Genomic DNA, 21,939 nt, shown 5'->3' on the forward strand with positions numbered 1-21,939 from the left:
TCTTGATTACTTTTTGATAAATAATTCGTTCTTATTGCGAAATAGGAGCACTATTTATCAATCTGTAATAAAAGACGTGAGGAAATTCTATCTTTATTAAAGACAAAAATTTTTGAGGCAAAATACCTAAAAATGGGTTTGTAAAAAAATTTGAATTTGATCATGCTAAATCATGATAAATCAGTGGCGCACCTTTTTTTCATCAGATCATGAAATGTCCTGTCGGTATGTACGTCAGTGATGAACCAAAAACATTTTTCTTTACATAGAAATATGGTCACTCAATGGTTTTCTAAATGAGTAAATTTCATAAAAACATCTCTAGCTGTGTTCGATATATTACTAAATGTGTAAAGTTTGTTAGTATTTTTGTAACCATGCCCTTAAAAACCCTCGTGCATTAAACCGTTTAGTCTTAGAACGATGCCTAAACTAAATCCTGAAGCGCCCTGTATATTAGTACTCTAGTGGTTAAAACACGTGTTTTATTAAATGTAAAACTGGACCCAAAGATTCAGATCACTTTTAAGTCATCAAAGCATTTCAAAGGTTTTCAGGAAAATTAGGAATTGCCAGTTACTGACGCAAATTGTAGAAATGCATGCAATTTTCTTTTTATTTTAATAATTAAAAATCGGTTGACACGTTGGCACCTTAACACTGCTAATTACCTGCTTCAATAACGCGGTTAAACCTACTTTAGTGTAAAAAACCTTTTTCCATCCAGCTGATTGGTTTGCCAGGGGATCGATTAAGTAATTTGCCATACAACTTGCTAAAAAAGAACACTGAAAAAAGCGACAAAAAATCAATTAATTATTCAACTCAACATTTGCGTGTTCTCTAGTTTTTCTTGGTGAGTTAATTACCTTTTTTTAGGGGAACTGAAACCATAAAATATGCGGCCTTAATGTGGATTTTAGTGAGCGGGCCATTATTAATAACTAATCGTATGTATTTAGAATAAAATGTTTGCTTGCCGCTTCAAGCTTTTCTTCACTAGGCGCATTTGATATATCCATCTCTTCGGGTAGAACCATTTAATTTGATTACGTCAGTTGACCTAGAAGCCCATCTGATCCCACCAAATGTGAAGGTAATTTCTGACCCACATCCGGAAAAAAAACTTCGGTGTGTTCGATTTTTGTTTGCCTCCGGCTTAGCATTTTTAATATTTGGTAAAAGTATTTGATGATAATTATCATGCCTGTTTAAACCTGATTCTTGCAGGCAGCCAAAGTGGAGCCTTAGATCTTTCGGTCCGATTGTTTGTAAAGGATTTTTTTGAGTACGTAAATGACCCAATTACTTGCGAAAAGCCACGACATTTTCCTCCTACAATGAGTGGAGTGAATAAGTTCATAACTCGCTTGTTTGAACTTTGATGGGAAATTATGAAGTTGGCTAAAGTAAGTTTCGAAAATATTGAAGAGCTTCACGCCTCTATTTGAGTAGAGCTGTTCCAGAACATCAACAATGGTCAATCTTAATGTTCAAAGCGAGTTTAAGCTGTGAGTGAACTGCTGAAAACTGAAAACTCTTCCATCCATCCAACGAAGCCATTGGTTGCTTCAAGAAGAACGCGATCTTCCAATCAATCGTTGCCTCCATCTGGTACTTCAATTAACACAGTGACCTACAATGGGCATTTTCAACGTATACCTGAAGAAAGTACCGCCAACTATGTGTGTCAGTTTCGTTGTGGAAATCAACAATATTGTAGATTCATTTTTAAACTAGATGTTAGATGGGAAAAATTGAGGTCAGTTCTGCTACAGGAACTCACTGGCTGCGATTGATGGATGAAAACAATTGTGGGAGTTGAGTTTGCAAGGTTTTAGACGGTTTGCAAGAGCTCATCAATGAGTTAAAGCGATCAAAGACTACCATTTTTACTCTGTTTGAGTTCCGGGCCAATTGTTCTTCTGCACAGTCTAATTGATTGATTGGATTTTTTAGCCTTATTTGCGGCTTGATCCTCAGGATAGTTTGTAGGCTCTTGTGTAGGCTCGTTCCTTTATTTTCCAGGCGCTAGTAATTTATAGAATGTTTGATGGGAAAGTGTCTAGGTTTTCCTAGAGAAGACTATTTTTTCCAGCATTTCCACTTTCGACTACCTACACCAAACTATTATGTGCAGTTTTTTGATAGTCTCGCCGTAAAACATTTTTTCATAATCATTTTTTTTAAATAACCACTCGAAATTTAAACCAGATGCAAAAAACTCTATTTTACACGGACACGGTCATTCGAATCGATGATTTGGTCAATGTTTGCCCTTTGATTGAGCAGAACTTTGTGTCAGCTTGGAGGCTTTCAGGCAAAATTTCTCCTAAAAATTGCCAATCAAAATTGAACATAGACACGGAGCTGCGCGCTTTACGGTGTAATGGGAAAAACTCACTGTATTTGAAGGAGAAACTTTTATTCAAATCGCTGGTTTACTCAATTTTTGCCATTTGATTAAAACCAACTTTGTCTTTGCTTCGGGCGCTTCAGACACACAATTTACAAAAAATCGCGGTTCAAAAATCAAACTAGATACGGACCTGCCCTTACCTTCCTTATAAATGGAAAACCTCACCTCTTTAACAAAGAAACTCTAACTCGAAGAGGGTATTTGGTCAATTTTTTCCATTTGATTGAACAAGCTGTGTTTTTGCTTCGAGACCTTCTGCCGAAAAATGTTTAAAAAATCGCTTTTCGTAATTTAATATGGCAACCCATCTGCTTTTGCCTTCATTATGAGGAGGGATCGGACTCTATTTAATACAGAAACTCTCATTAAAACGAGAGTTTTTCTCGATTTCCGCGATTTGATTGAAAACAACGTTGTCGTCCCTACGACAGTTTCTGACAAAATATATTTAAAAAATCGCAACTCAAAATTGAAACTAGATACAGACCGATTCTTTCCTTTTTTACAAAGGCAAAATTTCACTCTATTTCACAGAGAAACCCTAACTCGAATCGGGATTTTGGTCAATTTTGTCTATTTCATTAAAAAAGCTGTGTTTTTGCTTCGAGACCTTCTGCCCAAAAATGTTTAAAAACTTGCTTTTCATAATTTAATATTGCAACCCATTTGCTTTTGCCTTCATTAAAAAGAGGGATCGGACTCTATTTAATACAGAAACTCTCATTAAAACGAGAGTTTTTCTCAGTTTCTGCGATTTGATTGAAAACAACGATGTCTTCCTTACGACAGTTTCTGACAAAATATATTTAAAAAATCGCAACTCAAAATTGAAACTAGATACAGCCGGTTCTTTCCTTTTTTACAAAGGCAAAACTTCACTCTATTTCACAGAGAAACTCTAAATCGCATTGCAGTTTTGGTCAATTTTTTCCATTTAATTGAAAAAGCTGTGTTTTTGCTTCGAGACCTTCTGCCCAAAAATGTTTAAAAAATCGCTTTTCATAATTTAATATGGCAACCCATCTGTTTTTGCCTTCCTTAAAAATAGGGATCGGACTCTATTTAATACAGAAACTCTCATTAAAACGAGAGTTTTTCTCAATTTCTACAATTTGATGGAATACAACGTTGTCTTCCCAACACAAGTTTCTGATATATTTTTTTTTAAATCGCAGCTCAAAATTGAAACCAGATACTGACCTGCTCTTTTCTTTCTTATAAAGACAAAACCTCACTCTATTTCACAGAGAAACTCTAACTCGAATCGGAGTTTTGGTCAATTTTTTCTATTTGATTGAAAAAGCTGTGTTTTCACTTCAAAACCTTCTGTCTAAAAATGTTTAAAAAATCGCCTTTCATTCGACTCTATTTAATACCGAAACTCATTAAAACGCGAATTTTCCTGAATTTTTACAATTTGATTGAAAACAACGTTGAATTTCCCACACGAGTTTCTGACAAAATATTTTTTTTTAAATCACAACCCAAAATTGAGACCAGATTCGGACGCGTTCTTTATAAAGCGAATACCTCTATTTCACAAAGAAACTCTAACTGGAATCGATCGTTTGATCAATTTTTTTCAATAAAAAAAACTAAAAAACTGTGATTTAGATTCGAGACCTTCTGACCGAAAGTGCCATTTGCAACTGAAATTTTCATAAAAATGTCATCAAGGTTCTTGTGGAGTTCCAAAGGTGTTTTAAGCAGGTAAAACCGCCGATTTGATAAAAATCTAGACCAAATGCGTCCTTGGTTGGTTGGTTTTTCTTCTTATAAATAGCGTTAATTCGCTGTCGTCTTTACCCGTACCACATATGTTTGCAAATTAATTTTTTGCCCAGATTAACATAGATCAAAACATTGCGGTTGAAAAATTGCCCCTAAAACCGCTTTTTTGCGCGCTAATAGAACATGTGCTGAATTGATTAGAGACGGTCGCAGACATTTTAGCTATTAAAATAAAGAATTGAAAGTTACGAGAAGACTCGTTTTCTTCGGTTTTTGGGCAAACTGGAATTCAAAAAATCCTTAAGTAGGTAACGGTATTTATTACTGTAAACACTGCTTAATGAGCTCCGGATATTTACCCAGCAGATATTTGCTAAAAAACATTGACCATTAATTTGTCGCCTATTACATAATGCTTGGCTACAAATAGGAGAAACATCAAGAGTTCATTATCTAGAATCCATGTCACCCATAAAGCTGAAAGTGTTCGAAAAAAGCTGCCACAGCTAATCAGGCATGGACAGTCACTAATGCGATATAATTATGTTTTATATCGGTTTTTATAATTGTTATTACACCACGCAAATTCGTGTGTAACTTGCAATGAAGGGAAAAATTGAAGAACCCTGTGTGGCACGAAAGTAACTAGAAAGCACACAAATAGGCAAAAAGCGTTCAGTGAAGGTTAAAAAAAAGAGTTTTCCGGGCTTTTCAGTAATTATAAACTTAAACTAAATACAAAAACAGCACAAAATTTACACAACACAATTAACAACCAACAAACTTTCTTGGCAAAAAAAAACTCTTATTAGTGGGTTTTAATATTTGCGTGTCGATTTTTATTGCTTGCTAGTGTTTCGGCTTTTTCTATAGGCGGCTGCTTGGCCCGAATATACGTTTGAAAGTAAAAATTGCCGAACAAAACAATCATCAATACGTTTTGAGGTAACACGATCACAGTGTATAGTTTCGAAAACTTGCATGTTGGCCTCAATAGAACATTCGTGAAGCTCCAGGCGAAAAAAACGAACTGCACCTAAAAAACGTTTTTCAAAGGCCATTTGTTGTTTTGTTGACTAAAAAATGTAGCATTAAATAAATGCCTGCTTACCAACTGAATTGTGGTGATAGACTTTTTCAACCAAAGAAGCTTCCCATACTTACTATCGTAAGCTGTGAGTAGATAGTAAGAGTACAAGATCGCATGTACCAAAGTGTTGGCTAATCCTAGAATATGGGATTTGGCGAGTTTTTCGGGTTTTTGAGGTAAGTAAACTCACCTATAAAATAGATATGCCCGCCTCCAAAATACTTGACAGTATACCAAGTTCCGAGTGCCATGGCAAAGTGATGGTAAGTATGCAGGAAACTTAAGTGGCCATCTTTTTTACGCAAAACAAAGAACACCTTGAAAATACAGCGCTTTTTAAACAAAATGGGGGAAGATGACTAATGAAGAAGTTCTTCTTTATGGAAATATGGTTTGAGGCGTTTGCATACTGGACCATTTGACTATCAAGTATAACGAACCTCTCAATTTTTTTTATGAAAAGAGATTATGTACTTACCGTATCCAACAAGTCCAGAATTTTTAAAATGAAATAATAGTAAGCATACGTGAGGTGGCTTATTCCCCAATAGCTTTCTGAATAGTCCACTGGAGTACATGTCCAATTGACCACATGAATGGACATAAGCAGCTAAAAAGTTAATAAATTTATGCCTTAAATGTTTATGATGATGCGAAAGACGTAAGTAAAAAAGCAAGAATAACAAAAAGTTTATTAAGTCGTGGTGCAAACCTTCCTTAATGGATTTCGGACTGCACATCATTCAATTCAATGTTAATGTATGAATTTTAAATCAGTTAGTGCTCCGAACGTTACTGACTTAATGAAGCAAGAATATTTGGAACAATGCAAAATATGAGTTGTATTATATGAACCGAACAAATTCAAAAAACCCTCATTTACAAACGCGAAATGCTAAAATTTTTCCATTATGGTTTCGGTTTAAGCACTCTTGAAATTTTAGTCAAATGACGATTAAACATCAAAAACTTGAATACTAAAATAAAGATGCGGGAAAATAACTCACTTAATAATCTTTAAAAACCATTTTTTTGTGAAGAATTACCTAGATAAAATATTGACTTGAGCAAAATTGAGTTTTAATTAGCTAGCAAATACTTACACCGTAAAATATCCAACTGTTGACCATAACTTGGCAGATATTATAAGCAATCATGATTTTTTTCAGCTCGAAAGGTTTCCTGTTCTTCATGTATTCCGGGCCCCATTTGAACACGAATCGATGCCAAAGAAACAAAATTACGGAAATTGGTACGGGGGACACCAAGAATGGATAAATATTATGCGTTCTAGGGTCTAAAAATCCGTTGTCCATTGCTTGTAGTCCAAATTATCCAAAACTTACCCGCAAGTTCATGCATATAATACATATAGCCTTCATACAATGTTTTTATTACTTTGGCCATTTTGGGCCACTTAAACTGTCCACTTAAACACCTGAAGGGAGAATCGAGCTAGACACCGGAGGCAACAAATCCTAATATTACATGAGAATGGAAAAATTGCACTTTTCTATCGGATTTTGTGGCTTAACAGTATTTATACACCATTGTTACTTTTGATGAATAATTCAAAATGCATCAAGTTTTAATATTAATCTAATGAACTTTAGATTAACAGCAATGTTTACTTATGAATTTTCATAGCAAAGGGAGATTTCCATGAATGGGAATCGCGTCTGAATTCGACTATAACTATATTTTCCAGCGCATTATTTTCTTCAAAACCAATTTTCCATAAAAACATCGGCGTCAAAAAAAAAAAAAAATAAGAAATATGAATAACAGCTAGAAATATAAGTAGCCCTTGAATCAGCTCGTTTTTAAATTTAAAAAACTTTTTAACGGTTTTAGTTTTTCCCAATTTCCTATGCACTGCTTTGCCTGACGCGGCGACATCTATGAAGCAAAACCTCCATCTGACCCCCAACGTTTGTATATCGGGTTGCCGACACACAATCCCGTCTAACCAAACTTCCAGGTTTTTTGAACTTGAGAGGAACTGAAACGTCAAAATAATGAGAACAACAAGTGGAATTAAAACAATTTGGAACAATTAATTAGTGAAACAGTTGATTAATTCGAGTATTCCAAGAAAATGTTAAACGGTAAGACTCAGCTGATACTGGCTGTGATTCACATAAGGGCTGCCTGAAGAATGTGAGTACAAATGTTGCAGATTCCTGGCCCCTAACAGGAAATCGGCAATTATTGAGCGTTTAACAATGTATAAGCCGCCCCAGAACTGCAACCGAGTCAAGTCGATCAAGAGCAAGTTTGAGAGTATCGAAAATCAGCAAGATAAGGCGGGTTTCGTCAGAAGCCCCACACAGGCCTGTAAATATGTGGAGAACAATGATCGGGGCAGAAGTGCGCTTTCCAGACAGCTATCCGACCCGTCTAGGCCGAACATTAAGCGGACGCCAGCCTTCCGAGTGGATAGAAACTGCGAGAATATCTCCAATAGGAAAACCTTATTTGAGAACAAAGTGAAACAGTTCAACAGTGTTAAGGATGAGAAGGTGGAAAAAGATCTAAGTAGCAGTGAAAAGTGCTGTTTAAGTGGTAAAGAGAACGTGTCCTTTCTGCACTCCAATGCGGCCTCAAAGCCTGTGCTAATAAAATCGAAAAGTTCGCATGAATTCAACTACACTCCGCGCCGATTGATTGAGTCTCCAAAGCCCAACTCACTAGCTGCCTCAACTGAAGAACCTCCGGAAATGCTGTTGCAAAACGTCGATCTCTCATTGCTCTATACAGAGCCCATTCCCAAATCGATGCGAAATAAAAACCCTCCAGGTAAGCGCCGATTTCTGAACGTGACTTGAAAGCCTAAAGCTGTCTTTGTGTAGAACCCGAACAGTTGCAGCCAAAACTCGAATCCATTTACAACAAAAGCACCCTCCAGCTCACCGATGTAGACAAAAAGCTATTCCTCGAATCACTCAAGAAGGTCCTAAAGCAAGACGTGCCCCAGGGCCTGACTGACTCGCTGAAAGTCGCCCTTAAAAAGCCCCTGCCTCAAGGGCCGGCCCCCATAAAGCCTCCGCGGACTTTCCAGCACTCTTCATCAAAACTCCCCGACGAGCGGAAGAAACCCGGAAAAAAGGCCGATCCTAAATACATGCTAAACAAGTTGGAAATTGCGCTGAAAAACAACAAACTCCGAACTCGGAAGCAGGAAAAGGCTGAAGTGTCCACCACATCGGGCGAGGACAGTGACGATAGTCTGTTATTTCAGAGCAAATCATGCCCTAAAGGGCCGGACTTTGGGTTCAGTGAATTGAACTGTTTTAATAGCTTTCGTTGCGCTGATCCAGCCTACGAGAGGATCAAGGAGCAGCAGTCTTCGTTTTATGTGGAACGGGAGCAAAACCCTATTTATGCCGAGCCGATTCAGAGGGGATTGTGTAGTGAACATCGAGCTGTTGCGCCTAATAACCGAAATAGCCTTTATTATATGGTAAGAGATTCATGTTTATTTCGGCTCGTTGAGAAAAACACCAATTTTCGCTAGTGGTTCACTGTCATTGATCTATTTTAAAAGTGTTGAAACGCGGTCTATTTTCTAATGTTATTTTGCGCTGTCCTCAAACAGGTTGCAAACAATATTTTCAATTTATCCGGCTTCCAAGTGAGTTTTTGACTGATTTCAACTGAAACCTAATATTGTGTTTACCATAAAATGCGCTGGTTTGCAGATCTTCGCACGCTCTCTAAAGGAAAACTAACCGATAGACAGTTGAAATAATTATGGGTGTGAGTAGATCAAGACCGACATTAGCATGGCACTGAGCAATAAATAGCGCCCAGTCCAAGTAAAAGCTTGCAGCAAACGAGAAAAAAATACGGTGAATAATAAGCAAATAAATATTATATTAACGGTTGAGCAACTGGATCGTTGGACCCATTTTAGGGCTTGTAAAAGTCCTAATTGTGCTGTTTTCAGTGCTTCTCGCCATTTTCGCTGTAAATGTATTGTTGGATGTTCCGTTATTTAACAGCGCTTTGTGCTAATGGATTCAATCTGCATTGGCTTCCGTTAGTTTGCTTTCGATTCCAGCAGGATTTGCTCAAATAGCTTAGATTATTGTTTCAGCTGAATTATTTAAAGTCTTATTGGATTTTGTTATTTATTATTCGGTGCCTAAAGGCAATTATACACACTTCCAATGTTATATCAATATCCGCATTTCAATGCCAATTAATGGTCTAGCAGAACAATTTAAATGTTACGCGAATCAACTAGCCTTGCATAAGATTGTGCCAATTTTCTTTTCATTGGAAACTACAACGTTTAAACTGCCTTAACTTTGCAAGAGTAAGAATCTTTTGGATTTTTGAGAATTTTTCCATTGATCAACTGCATCAAGACAGCGTTTACTATTTATGTGGCTAACATCACTAATGTTTTTGTGCTGAGTCTTCTGGTACTTCCACAAAAGCTTATCTGGAAAGTACCAGCTGAATAAATTCCCAGCCATATTGATAAAACTGCAATTGAAAGCGAATTTATTTATATAAGAACCGCAGTGGCACCTAAATTTGTTTCTGAAAGTAATATTTATCCCATACGATTGTTGCGTAAGTGTCGCAGTGTTTTAGTGCCGAAATTCAGTCTATTTATTTGATGATGAAATTGTGATTTGTGGCCACATCCTGCTTTTGATTCCATCATTTATCCCGCACTTTTTTGTGTTTTTGGTGTTCTTGACTGTATTATTTAATCCTTTGTTTGGAATAATGTTCTCACCCAGTTCGTTGGCCTTATCGCACGTTTTATTGCAGAGTACTGCCCTAATATCCGAAGATACTGGCGAGCAGAGACCAGTGAATGGGCTTAATTTACCAAATATTCCGGTGAGTTTTCACGACAAAAATCCCTTTACGTTGTCGATATATAACTTGTTAATGGGGTAGTTTTCCGCAAAAAATCATTTATTCTTGTTTGAGCTTTAAATGGTTAAAAAATACTTAAATTTCGGAGGTTTCCGTGCTTTTTATACAGTTTTTTTGTAAATGGTCTCGAGACATCTGAACATTTGGCAATCTCTTATCTGAATAAGCAAAACGTGGGATTGAAGATAAGATAAATCCAGACTGCCAATTTTCTTGTTGCATGTGTTTGTTCTGCAGATTTTTTTGATTATTCGGTAGCTGCAATTTATGTGTGTTCAAAGACTGAAATTTTTACATCAAAACGTGTTTTTTATGGCAGTTAATTATTTTTTCTATTTCAGGACATTGGCACTAAAATGTCGAGTTCAAAAAGCGATCAGTGCAATCCGCTCTTAAATCAACAGGTAAATTTTTCAGCATTAATTGGGTGGAACTTGAGGGTTTCGGCTCCCGTTCTGGTTCTCTGTTTTGGGTTATTTGGCGATTTCCATTCGAGACTAATTTCGGATTGCCATTCACAGGCGAACAACCCACGCCTTTGTTTATAATAAATTGGTTTAATTAGTTTTCGTGAGACCATGAAGAAATCTAGACGCGCCCGCGGAATTCTACTGCAAAATTTACTTCGGCTTTGAAAAATGCATTTCAAAGTGGGCACGTATTTTGGCTAAATATTCACAAATTCAATGAGCGTTTTTTGAAAAACCTTGTAATGGAGTTTTTCTCCGTTCAACCGTGTACACTTTCATCTACGGTCAACATTCTCTAGGTGTTTGTCTTCGTTATTTCGTGAAAATCTCAGAATTCAGCACATGACTAATATTAGAATAATTCTTCCACACTTTTACAAGCAGGAAAATCGAAAGATTCGTTTCTACTGTGCAGTAGTTTGTTGGAATTTAACTAATAATATGGTAGGTAGCTTTGTTAGGCAACAGCTTGAAAGTAGATTAGTATAAAGTTTAGGCAAATAAGACACAATATTTTTACTGTAAATGAATGCTGTGCTCATTTTTCATGCATTCTTCAGGGATTGTGTCAGTAAAACCATCAGGTGAGTGGATGCATAAAAAACACTTTGCGCTCTGGTTTAGGCAGCAGATTGTCTGGGTGTTATTTGAGCCTAATCTTTCCTCGTTTTTTCAGCTATCGGCCGACAATTCCTCCTTATCCTCCTTCACGTCTGATTTGGACTCAACTCCCAGTCCCGTAACGGATGATCCTCACATGAAAATCCGTTACCTCATCAACAACTTTGAGCGCAGAAGAGAAACGTTGCCCAAAAGCCAAAAACAAGCCGCGGAAAAGTGCAACAGTCATGAAGATTTGCGCCCTAATAATCCTAACAGGGTCGATGTGTTGAGGTCCACCCTAAAAGAGACTCTGGGTGCGTTCGCAGGGCTCAATTTTTGTTGTCCCAGACTTTTATTCTGATGAATTTCAGATAAAAGCTTTGCCTCTGATTGTCTGCCGTCCGGTTCAAGGGATTCGGATTCGGACGAAGGAAAAGTGGCTCGGATGGTCGCTCGCTTCCATACATTCCAGAAAACCGCTCCCAAGTATCAGCAGCCTCAAGTGAGCAAAGACACGCTATTCTACTGCTGTCTGGTGATTGAGAAAGTTCGCGATTGTGCCCAGATTAAGTTCAAATTTCCTCCAAATGTGAGTATGAGAATGTTTTTTCGATCTTTTCATTGTTAATTGCGCCATTAGGTGGACATTCCGCGCGATATTGAGCATCTGTGTTTTCCGGAGAGTTCGGACAGTCCTCCATTGGAGGGAACGAGTGCCGCTCAAACCTACAGCTTATTAATCACAAGCGAAACGGGCGATAGAACTTATGGGTACTGCAGAAGGGTCCTGCCAGAAGGGTCGAATTACTGTCTTCCTCTGGCTTACTGTATTCTAAGCAAATATCGGTAAGGGCCGCTTTTTCCTCGAAGTTTCTCTGGATTATTCGCGAATTCTTTACAGGGCTCCGAAGTTTTACAAGAAGATTCTGCTGGAACTAGAGGGCCGGCATGGCATGCAGGACCGATTTCGGGAGACGCTCATCAGCCAGTTTTATCACAAAAAGTTCCCCAAGCCCGGTGAAAGTATTGCGATTAACTTGAGCAATATCGGGGAGGAAAATCTCCGAACCCCTAATGGGATCGAGGAAAGTTTGGATCTGACTAGTTATATTCAAGGTGAGTTTGCAATTACTGCGGGTTTCTCTCTAGTTTTTTAAAATCTTATGCGTTGTTTCAGTTAATAAAACTGGAGAATATGCATTATCTAATAGCAAAAGCACGTCAATTTTTGTGTCCGAATCGGACATGGAACAGAATGCGACTCCCACGTTTCTCACATGTGAAGGTAATTGCATTGTGGTCTCTTTCAGGTGATTTAAAAATCGCTCCAAAAATGGCTTTTCCAGGCAACAAATCCGAATTGATGCTGACTTTGCATCCGGACACCCGTTATGAGGATGCGGATTTAAAAAGACTGCACAAGCTGCCCTCTGATATACTGCTGAAAATTTTCTCGTCTCTTCTGTTGGAGCGGAAAGTGATTCTCATTAGTTCCGTAATCAGGTATGTGACATTTCTGGGAATTACAGAAACTTTAAAGCGAAAATAATGCAAATTGCGCGTCTTGGTTGATTTTTAGTGAACTGTCTTCGTGCGTTGACGCCCTCCAAAGCATTCTGTACCCATTTACGTGGTATCATACGTTTATTCCCATTCTGCCCAAGTCCCTCTGGGACATTGTGGAAAGTCCTACTCCAGTTGTATGCGGCGTGTTGTCACAGGAAGCTATAGAAGATCGTCATATTGAAAACGTAATATTTCAAAAACGTGTTTAAACTGCTTGGATTTTAAAGAAAGCGTCCTTTTTACAGGGAATTGTGGTGAATTTGGACACTAAAAGTGTTCTGGTTGAGGAAAGGGATGAAAGCAAGATATTGGGGGGCAGCTTGCAGAAAGTGTGGCGCCAATTCATCACTTTGGCTAATAACACGAAATCAAGAGAATACGTGTATTCGGTTTATTTGGCTGATGCCTATTTGTACGTTTTTATATGTTGCTTCAAGAACTACAAGCAGTATATAAAAAATGGGCAGTTTTTGGTGAGTGTTTACTACCCTGAGGCTGAAACGGTAGCCTTTTAACGCCTCAAAAAATGATAAATTAAAATCTCTGGTAGAAAGAAGAATTGATAAAGAATGGCAAAACGAAAGGAATCCGCCGATTCCTGAAGATGTTTACCGAAACGTGCATGTTCCATGCCTTTATGGACACGGCCCTGAACAATCCGGACAGTTTGGCAGCTTTCGATAAGAAAATCGAGCTGTACGGCTCGGACGAAAGTCGGATTATCCTGGATAAATTAATCGACTGGCATAGGTAGTTTGGAGACTGATCTATTTTTTAGGTCCTATTGATAATATTTCGCATTTTATTAGGCATTTATATCTGCGAGTGCTGGTTGTTGATAGGTAGAATTTATTCATGTGATGGTTATGAAATGTTTTTTAACTGTTCCATAACTACTGTGTAGTTTCTTATTTTTTTATGTCTATTTAGGTACCAGCTTGTTTTCAGGCAGTTGATTCTCATTCAATTATCCCAGTGCTGATGGAGATTTTTCAATGTCGAAATATTAATTTTAAGTGTTTGTGATTGAATCTAAAAGTTGACCTGTTTTTTCAATGGGGAAAATGACAAAATTCAGTTTCATATAAAAACTTGCTTTTGCTGATGAATTAAAACTCCACAAAGTTTTACCAATGAAAAGTTATACTCAGTTTTGTTGTCCCTGACCAGTTGCAAGTCGTTACATGGTTTTGTGAAAAACGTATATGAAGTACAAATCTGCAATAAAAATTTTTTAGAGGACAGGCCGATTTTATTTACTTTTTATGTAGGCCCCAACAGCCTATACTTTATACCTAAGACTAGCTTAATCCGACCAGAATATGCTCTATTTGTGTAAGTGGTAATTTATAAAATGTTGTATATACTCATTGGAACAATTGATGTAAGCTATTTTTTATACAAATACATGTTTTATATTTCATGGGGTTTTTTCCTCTGTTTACTTCGTCCTGTGATGTGTGCTGTTTTTGTGTGGAACACAAAGTGAACTTATTAAGTTGTTACTGTCGGCAGGTGATGGTGAAATTAACCGGAAATAAATATTTAAATTGTGAAAAATTGCTTCCGGATTTACCATATAAAACCTATAAAATTAAAACATTTTTAAAGTCTGTTTACTGGGCACTGGTTCGCCTAAGATTAATCATGTTGCGAATGTTTTCATTTGGTTTCTGCCTCGTTCAGCTTGCGATACTTTTGGTAAGTTTTCCTGTATTAAATGGCGCAATATTTCCGAAAATTCTCGCCGCTTCCACTTTTCAGGCGATTAATCAGCCGGTTTTAGCAAAATATCCGGGTAAGTCGCTGTTTGTTGATTTATTAAGAAACTGTTTTGATTCGAAAATTTTAGATCCACTGTATAATGCGACCGTTCAAGTGGCTAATGCTGTTGCCAATGCGTTCTCAAACGCCTTAAGTGGTAAAAAAATATATTTTTGTTGAGTATTTTTGATGCAGCACTGCGTTTTTCAGGTGGAACTCAACGGCCTCCAAATTCTGCGGGCTAAAGATTTTTTTGTGTTTTATTCAACTGGTTAAACTAGTTTTTTTTGCTTTAGCGACGTTCTTTTGTATGTAAATTATATTTATTTGTGATGGATACTATTTGTTTTATTTTGCCAGGCAATTTAAATACCTAACTCTCTTAACTAGTGGGCGTCAGTTAAGGCAAAAAAATGAAAAAATTGAATCATTTGCTTTTTTCTTGATTATTTAGGAATTGTGGTCGAATTTCCTATTCGTTGCGTTTCCATTCGCTTCTTTCTTCTTGCTTCCCGATTTTTTAAGTAGGTTTTGATGATTATTTGTAAGATTCACGATGCTTTTGTTTGAGATTGGGAATCAACAACGCTCGTGTTCATTGAACTTTAAATGCTTGTAGTTAATTAAAGGATTTTGGCATCGTATAAATATACTGTTCTCAGTACAATTTATGTGTTGTTGAAGTGTCGACCAAATTTACACTAGTCATGTCTCCAAGCCTCGCTTTAGTATAGTTTCCCACTCGGAACAGCTTCTAGCAGTGTAAAAGGTGCATAAAATTCGCAATATAAAGAGCGCTAAACTCTCACATTTTGTGTTTTTTTGGAACTAATTTCCGTAGAATCAAAGCCTGCATTTTTTCTCGTCAAAAAAAGCCAACAGAACCGTTCCTCTGCCTACTTGAAAGTTTAATTGTTCTGCAGAACCATTGAATAATTAAATAAGCGTAGTACATTTGCACACATTTACAGCACCCATACTCTCGAGAATAACAACGAAACAAACATTATTAAGCTGATACCGATTTCTCGTATTTACATGCATCGAGACTGTGAAAAGCGGTTTTGAATACAACATTTAAGTACCGCTTTTGCCTTGTAAAACCGTGTCGTGATGTCTTGCAGCAATGGTAAGTACTCAGCATCTTCACACAGATTTGTGCACTTTAAAGCAGCTTTAAAGTAATTTTTGCCTGAGGATTTTTACTTCATGACCTTACTGAGGCATTCGACAATGTTCCACACGGCATAAAACATCTGAAATTATTTAGCCTGAAAATACTGCAGGACTTTTTCAACAAAAAGCAGATTTCTTGCAAGAATGAAATTGCGGAAATTTTCTTGCATTTTGTGGTATATCATATTTTTTTCTTTCCTGGGTTTCAGTCAAAATGTAAAATAAAAATGTTCATATCGTTTATTTCATATTGCGTTTCGGCGAGACAACGGCGCCATCATCAGATTTAAAATTCAACACAAACCCATAATTGGGAAACATTAGATTATTTTTCTCTCTCTCTCAAAAGAGAAAAAGAATCTAATGTTTCCCAATTATGGGTTTGTGTTGAATTTTAAATCTGATGATGGCGCTGTTGTCTCGCCGAAACGTAATATGAAATAAACGATATGAACATTTTGGTTGAAGCCCAGAARARAAAAATATAATAACAATTACACACAGTCAGGAGAATAAATSAACATGTTGTGGTATGTTTCYTGTAAGGGCCTGGCTATGCGTCCCCTTTGGAGGCCATGGAAAAGGGACCAATCGAAAAGCTGCTCTACGTCTGCTGTGTCCAGCCGGACCAATCGAATGGCAAAAGCGACCTTTTGGCTACAGTGGACGTCGATCCAGATTCCCCCACTTATTGCCAAGTATCTATTTATCTAGCTAAAACCAATCTTTTAGGAACCTTAGGAAATTTTCAGATCATCCACAGGTTGAGAACAGGAAGACCTGATGATGAACTGCATCACAGTGGGTGGAACGTTTGCTCCAGCTGCCATGGGGCTAAAGCGTGTGCTAAAAGGGACAAGCTGGTTTTGCCTGCCTTATTGTCCAACCGCGTTTTCATCGTAGATACTGGAAAAAATCCGAAAACGCCATTCATGTTCAAGGTGCGGGCTGCAGAGCTGCTAACACCATTTGCGGTGTTAATAATGCTCTGATCCTCCCAGGTGATTGAAGCTTCCGAAGTGAACAAAGTCAACTGTACGGCTCTGCATACTGCTCATTGTTTGGCCGACGGGAATATTATGATATCAGCAATGGGAGACCTGGAAGGAAACCCGAAAAGCGAATTCGTGCTGGTCGATTCTAAAACTTTTACGGTTCAAGGTAAAAACACTGGAACTCCCATAAATCCCCCATTTCCAGGCTGTTAGCAACAGCCGTTCAGGTTAAAAATATATCTGAACCAAATGCAAGATAAGGCGTGGAAGATAATTTTATCACCGCTGTTTGTTTAAGGAACAATCATTTGTTGACGAAGAATTTTAAATACCGCTGCACTCACGCCCGAAAATTCCTCATCGCACATCTTTTCCCTCAGGTACATGGGTTAAGGGCAAAGCAGCCCGATTCAACTACGACTTTTGGTATCAGCCCTACCACGATGTGATGATCAGTACTGAATGGGGCGCGCCCCGGATCTGGAAACGGGGCTTTCACCCTGATGATGGCAACTCCCCGGACGCTTATGGCAGAAACCTCAACTTCTACTCATGGAGCAAAAGGGAGCTGATCCAGACGATTGGTGAGAGCAACACTATCTGCGTTCAGCCCCCCAATGGTGTTTTCCTTGGCAGATTTGGGGGAGGACGGAGTCGCTCCATTGGAGGTGCGGTTCCTCCATGACCCGACGGAGAGCCAAGGATTTGTTGGGACTGCAGTCGGTTCTTCGGTCTTCAGGTGAAACTTTGCTTGCGTGTTGGTATCGGCGATTTTTCAGTTGAAGTAAAAACAATTTAACATACAAAGGAAGCGCAGCTGTGAAAAGTTGCACAATGAGCAATTGGAAAACCCTGCGGACTTTAGACCTTTATTGTTGACGTGCAAATTGAGGTCGCCCCCAACTGACCCCAACGTTTGAACAATCGATGTTTCCACATAGATTAACTTTGAAATGTTTCCCCATTAACTCGTTTCTTTACCGCAGATTCTACAAGCGAGATGATGGCAAATGGGCGGCTGAAAGGGTCATCAAAGTGCAGCCAAAGAAAGTGTCCGGATGGTTTGCAGGCCCGAGAATTGGCGGTAAGACGGTGTGGAATTTTCCTCACGGGTTTCCACTGTTTGAAAACCTCCAGGTTTGATCAGCGATATCCTCATCTCATTGGACGATCGCTTTCTCTATTTCTCCAACTGGCTCCATGGGGATGTGCGCCAGTATGATATAACTGATCGCGCAAACCCGAAACTTACCGGTAAGATTTCAAAGTTTTTCCAAAAGTGTGTTTTTCCAAACCGGTTTTTAGGCCAAGTTTTCCTTGGCGGTGCTGTTGTCAAAGGCTCAGCAGTAACAGTACTGGAAGATCCAGAACTGGACGCCCAACCAGAGCCGGTGTTTATTAAAGGGAAGCGCTTCTTTGGCGGGCCGCAAATGCTTCAGCTCTCCTTGGATGGGAAAAGGTTCAGATTTGCATGAGCTTTGGGATTTTTCTGAAGAATTTATTTACGCTAGATTGTATGTGAGCACTAGCCTCTTTTCCCCATGGGACCGCCAGTTCTATCCAGAAACCATCAAAGAAGGTGGACGAATTATCAAGCTGGACATCAACACTGCAGACGGAGGAATGTCTTTGGACCGGAGTTTTTTGATCGATTTTTCCGAAGGAATTGATGGGCCGATTCTCCCGCATGAAATGAGGTAAATTTTGATGGCAGCCTTCCAATTTTACCTTGTGAGTTTCTGATTAAACAGATTGTCTGGTTTAGGTACCCTGGAGGAGATTGCACGTCTGATATCTGGCTGGCACAGCAATAAATTAAATTTTTGCTATGTAATTATATTCCAATACATTTAATTTTTTATTCCGGAACCTGTTCCCTTATCCGCTAAGCTAAATATCACACAATAGTTTTTGCGTTTAGCAAAAAACTAAAGCTTCTCCGCCTTCCAATAGATGGTTTCGTTCGCTTTCAGCAGGAAAAGCTTCTTATCCAGCGTAATCGGCAGTTTGGTTTTGGGGCTCACAGTCAGTCGAAAGTTGGACAAAATCCGTTCGCTTTAAAAAATAACTCCGGTGTGACTCTCCTAAATAAAAATTAATTTTCCAATCCAAGCCAATTGAAACTGGTGTGTTTTTCGGGGTTTTAGGCCGTTATTAGTCTGTAAAAAAATAATGCGCCGGTGGATTTAAATGAATTTTTCCGGATTTATAGCTTGAGGGTTCCTCTATGTGCGGGCAAAATTGCAAAACCTCCCGCTTTTGGGTTGACACAAGTAATTTTTTTCGGGGTTCCGCAGTTTTGCGTCCCGCGCTTAATTGGAGCGCATGTTTGAAAGTCTGTAAAAAATTAATCAGTATTTGCATTTCAATAGATTTTTCTAAATTTATGGCCCGAGGCTTCCTGTAAAGGATAGCGAAATTCGAAAATCCTGTCGGTTTTGGGATTGACACGGGTAATTTTTTTGTGGGGGTCCTGCATTTTGACGCTCCTTGTTTAGTTGAAGCGCAGGTTTAAATGTCTGTGGAAAATGAACCAGTTCTTGGAYTTCAATGAGTTTTATCTCRATTTATAGCTAAAAAGTGTCCCTATCTGCCAGAAAAATKTTCTAAAGTTTTGTCWGATTTGGAGTTCAAMCGAGTAACTTTTCSATGGTCTTGCAGTTTTGGCTTCCGCGTTYAGTTGAAGCGCCAAGMTCTGGGAAAAATAAAACTGTCCTGGATTTGAAKGAGTTTTTCTGGTTTGTAAGCTGAAGGATTTCCCTATGCGTTGGTAAAACTGTAAAATCCTGGCCCGAGCTGAAATTGATATGATTCATTTTATCTGTGCTTATGCAGTTTGTCATTTTGCCCWTAGTTGAAGCGCAAGTTTCAAAGTCCATGAAAATTGACCCACTTCCTGGATKTCATTGATTTTTCCTGAGTTTATAGCTAGSCAGTTCCTCTATGCGGTATMAAAACTTCAGRAACTTAACAGACTTTGAGTTCAAGCGAGTAATTTTTTTCCATGYTCCGGCWGTTTTGAGCTTCGCGCTTAGTTGAAGCGTCAGTCTCAAAGTCTGTAAAAAATTAACCAGAGCCGGAATTTTAATAAWATTTTTTTATTTTTTTGAATTAATAGCTCSAATCTTCMCCCATGCCCTGGTGAARTTCAAAAAATCTGCCGGATTTTAGGTTTAAACGAGTATTTTTTCTGGGGTTCTGCAGTTTGTGGTTTTGTGCTTAGTTGAAGCTCCCGTTCCAAAGTCTGTGAAAAATGCACCAATACCTCGATTTTAATGATTTTTTGCGTGTTTATACTCCGAGAACTTCTCTATGCCCTGGTGAAGTCATAAAGTTCTAGGCAGTTTGGAATTGACTCGAAAAAAATTTTTGCGAGGTTCTGCAGTTTGGCGTTTTGCGCTTAATTGAAGCGCAAGTTTCAAAGTCTGTGAAATATTATTTAGRGCTCGRAGTTTCMTRATTTTTTTCTGAATTTATAGCCCGGTCGTTTCTCTATGCGCTGGCTAAGTTTGAAAAACTTGYCARATTTTTGCTTSAAACGGGTAATTTTTYCATGGGCCTGTAGTTTGGCGATTTACGCTTAGTTAAAGCGCAAGTTTCAGAGTCTGCGAAAAAATRAACAAGAYGTTGAATATGAATAAATTTTTACGCGTTTATAGCTGAAAACTTGCTCTATMCGCTGGTRAATTTCCAAGAATCTTCCATTTTTGATTGATTTGCGGYTTAAACGAGTAWTTTTTTTYCGTGGTTCTGCAGTTTGTCGTTTTGCKCTTAATTGAAGCGCAAGTTTCAAAGTCTCTGAAATATTATTTAGGGCTCACATTTTCATGATTTCGTTATGAATTTATATTCCGATCGTTTCTCTATGCGCTGGCTAAGTTTGAAAAACTTGCCAGATTTTTGCATCAAGCGGGTAATTTTTTCCATGATCCTGCAGTTTAGCGTTTTACGCTTAGTTTTAGAGTCTGCGAAAAAATGAACAAGACCTTGGATATGAATAAATTTTCACGCGTTTATAGCTGAAAACTTGCCCGATACGCTGGTGAATTTGCAAGAACCTGCCAGATTTCCGATTTAAACGAGTAATTTTTTTCGAGCGCAAATTGCAAAGTCCGTAAAAAATAAACCAGTATCCGGATTGGAATGAATTTTTCGCGAATCATAGCTGGAAGGTCTCTTCGCGCCTCTCAGGTCCATTGCATTGCTTTCGGGCTTGCAATGGTTTGAAATCCAGAAAAACTCACCAGTTTCCAGCCCAACTTTCTTCAAAAGCAATTCGTTTCTGTACAAAAATCTTACTTCTCGGCTGTCTATATTTTCTCCAGTTTCTGCACATTCTTTCAAGTGGTCAACGAGATGATCGCAGCATCGCATAACGCTTTCAAACATCATTCTCATTTTACCAGACGTAAATGTAGGCGTGAGCTTTTGCCGCAGCGGCTTCCAATGGGCGTTTCTTACATTGAACAAATGGCTTCCTTCCGGATCAAATTTTTCGTTCACAAAAATGTCTCTGTTGGCGAAATGATGAAAATCCTGGAAGAAACGCGTACGAAATTTGAAACTCGTTTTTAGTCGGTTTCTACCTGTGTGAGCACATCGCGTATGTAATCGGGATCGACCAAAACGAGAGCTTTTCTGGAAAACGACCAAACACCTCCAAATTTGTGTCCTCCGGCTTTAAGCTGGTCGTACCAAGATTTGGCCTCGCCCGCAAAAGTAGCGGATTTTGTGAAGAAATATTCATCATTCCCTAAAAATCGAGGCGGTTTGGAAAATGATCTCTAATAAAACAGCAGCAGGCAGATGGAGATACTCACCGAGCGGAAATGTGGGTTCCAAGTACGGAACTCGTTTAACTTTCCAATACCGATAGGAATGCTTAAAGTATATCAAGACTGCTAAAAAAGCTGCCCCGACAATCAGACACAAGTCGAAAATTATAAAACCAGTGGAAACAACCGCCATTGCACTGAAACACACTGGAGAGTAACTGGCACTGGTGCGCATAAGATCATCACGTGAAGATAGTTAGTGGCTATCAGAAGATGCATTTAGGGTCATAAACACACAAAGCATTAGTGCAATAGCTTGTAAAACGCTTATGGCTGGCATTAATTACACAACATTAAATAGCAAACAGGGCAAAATAATGCTTGCATTCAAGTAAAAGTGCAAATGAACAACAGCTGAAACTAGCAAAAGGATGTAGATAAGTTCTATATT

At 38.4% G+C, this 21,939-nt stretch overlaps 4 protein-coding genes across 7 annotated transcripts; 2 read left to right on the forward strand and 2 right to left on the reverse strand.

Annotated features, from left to right (window-relative positions):
• Nucleotides 1-4,450: 4,450 nt before the first annotated feature.
• LOC109545586 (elongation of very long chain fatty acids protein 1) lies at nt 4,451-6,815 on the reverse strand. Its single transcript, XM_019916363.2, has 6 exons — nt 6,587-6,815; nt 6,344-6,537; nt 5,719-5,850; nt 5,431-5,557; nt 5,262-5,377; nt 4,451-5,186 (listed from the first exon to the last, which is right to left on the reverse strand). The coding sequence occupies exons 1-6, from the start codon at nt 6,645-6,647 to the stop codon at nt 4,959-4,961; spliced, it is 858 nt and encodes a 285-aa protein (XP_019771922.2). The 5' UTR covers nt 6,648-6,815; the 3' UTR covers nt 4,451-4,958.
• Nucleotides 6,816-7,203: 388 nt separating this feature from the next.
• LOC109545542 (DENN domain-containing protein 2B) lies at nt 7,204-14,201 on the forward strand. 4 transcript variants are annotated; one of them, XM_019916305.2, is made up of 14 exons: nt 7,205-7,348; nt 7,420-8,039; nt 8,093-8,703; nt 10,029-10,100; nt 10,481-10,543; nt 11,286-11,526; nt 11,584-11,801; nt 11,853-12,058; nt 12,114-12,328; nt 12,390-12,497; nt 12,559-12,715; nt 12,792-12,963; nt 13,024-13,251; nt 13,329-14,201. In XM_019916305.2, the coding sequence occupies exons 2-14, from the start codon at nt 7,466-7,468 to the stop codon at nt 13,530-13,532; spliced, it is 3,069 nt and encodes a 1,022-aa protein (XP_019771864.2). In that variant the 5' UTR covers nt 7,205-7,348; nt 7,420-7,465; the 3' UTR covers nt 13,533-14,201. The 4 variants fall into 4 exon arrangements, with proteins under 4 accessions (XP_019771866.1, XP_019771864.2, XP_019771863.2 ...); XM_019916304.2 differs by having other exon boundaries at nt 7,205-8,039; XM_019916307.2 differs by lacking the exon at nt 12,390-12,497 and having other exon boundaries at nt 7,204-8,039; nt 12,523-12,715.
• Nucleotides 14,202-15,245: 1,044 nt separating this feature from the next.
• LOC109545541 (methanethiol oxidase) lies at nt 15,246-18,579 on the forward strand. Its single transcript, XM_019916303.2, has 11 exons — nt 15,246-15,671; nt 16,265-16,416; nt 16,471-16,659; nt 16,720-16,879; nt 17,094-17,297; nt 17,350-17,452; nt 17,700-17,797; nt 17,851-17,967; nt 18,019-18,172; nt 18,225-18,410; nt 18,479-18,579. Exons 1-11 carry the CDS (start codon nt 15,656-15,658, stop codon nt 18,525-18,527), a joined length of 1,428 nt encoding a protein of 475 aa, XP_019771862.2. The 5' UTR covers nt 15,246-15,655; the 3' UTR covers nt 18,528-18,579.
• A 2,139-nt stretch (nt 18,580-20,718) lies between these two features.
• Nucleotides 20,719-21,928, reverse strand: LOC109545540 (probable cytochrome P450 6a20). The gene is made up of 4 exons (XM_048666797.1): nt 21,534-21,928; nt 21,300-21,466; nt 20,841-21,249; nt 20,719-20,771 (listed from the first exon to the last, which is right to left on the reverse strand). Exons 1-4 carry the CDS (start codon nt 21,721-21,723, stop codon nt 20,719-20,721), a joined length of 819 nt encoding a protein of 272 aa, XP_048522754.1. The 5' UTR covers nt 21,724-21,928.
• Nucleotides 21,929-21,939: the final 11 nt, after the last annotated feature.

The sequence above is a fragment of the Dendroctonus ponderosae genome, unplaced genomic scaffold (assembly GCF_020466585.1).
Source record: "Dendroctonus ponderosae isolate FM_Combo_2020 unplaced genomic scaffold, Dpon_F_20191213v2 Dpon_F_20191213_5, whole genome shotgun sequence".
NCBI lineage: Eukaryota > Metazoa > Arthropoda > Insecta > Coleoptera > Curculionidae > Dendroctonus > Dendroctonus ponderosae.

Coding starts and splice junctions, on each gene's coding strand:
- LOC109545586 (XM_019916363.2), bottom strand. CDS start 6,647: ATGGCCAAAGTAATAAAAACATTGTATGAAGGCTATATGTATTATATG. Junction 6,538..6,586: donor TTATATGCATGAACTTGCGG/GTAAGTTTTGGA, acceptor ACGGATTTTTAG/ACCCTAGAACGCATAATATT. Junction 5,187..5,261: donor CTATCACCACAATTCAGTTG/GTAAGCAGGCAT, acceptor AACGTTTTTTAG/GTGCAGTTCGTTTTTTTCGC.
- LOC109545542 (XM_019916304.2), top strand. CDS start 7,466: ATGTATAAGCCGCCCCAGAACTGCAACCGAGTCAAGTCGATCAAGAGC. Junction 11,527..11,583: donor CACCCTAAAAGAGACTCTGG/GTGCGTTCGCAG, acceptor GATGAATTTCAG/ATAAAAGCTTTGCCTCTGAT. Junction 12,329..12,389: donor TCTGACTAGTTATATTCAAG/GTGAGTTTGCAA, acceptor GCGTTGTTTCAG/TTAATAAAACTGGAGAATAT.
- LOC109545541 (XM_019916303.2), top strand. Junction 16,417..16,470: donor ATTCCCCCACTTATTGCCAA/GTATCTATTTAT, acceptor GGAAATTTTCAG/ATCATCCACAGGTTGAGAAC. Junction 17,798..17,850: donor TGCAGGCCCGAGAATTGGCG/GTAAGACGGTGT, acceptor GAAAACCTCCAG/GTTTGATCAGCGATATCCTC.
- LOC109545540 (XM_048666797.1), bottom strand. CDS start 21,723: ATGCGCACCAGTGCCAGTTACTCTCCAGTGTGTTTCAGTGCAATGGCG. Junction 21,467..21,533: donor GGAACCCACATTTCCGCTCG/GTGAGTATCTCC, acceptor CTCGATTTTTAG/GGAATGATGAATATTTCTTC. Junction 21,250..21,299: donor TACGCGATGTGCTCACACAG/GTAGAAACCGAC, acceptor CGTTTCTTCCAG/GATTTTCATCATTTCGCCAA.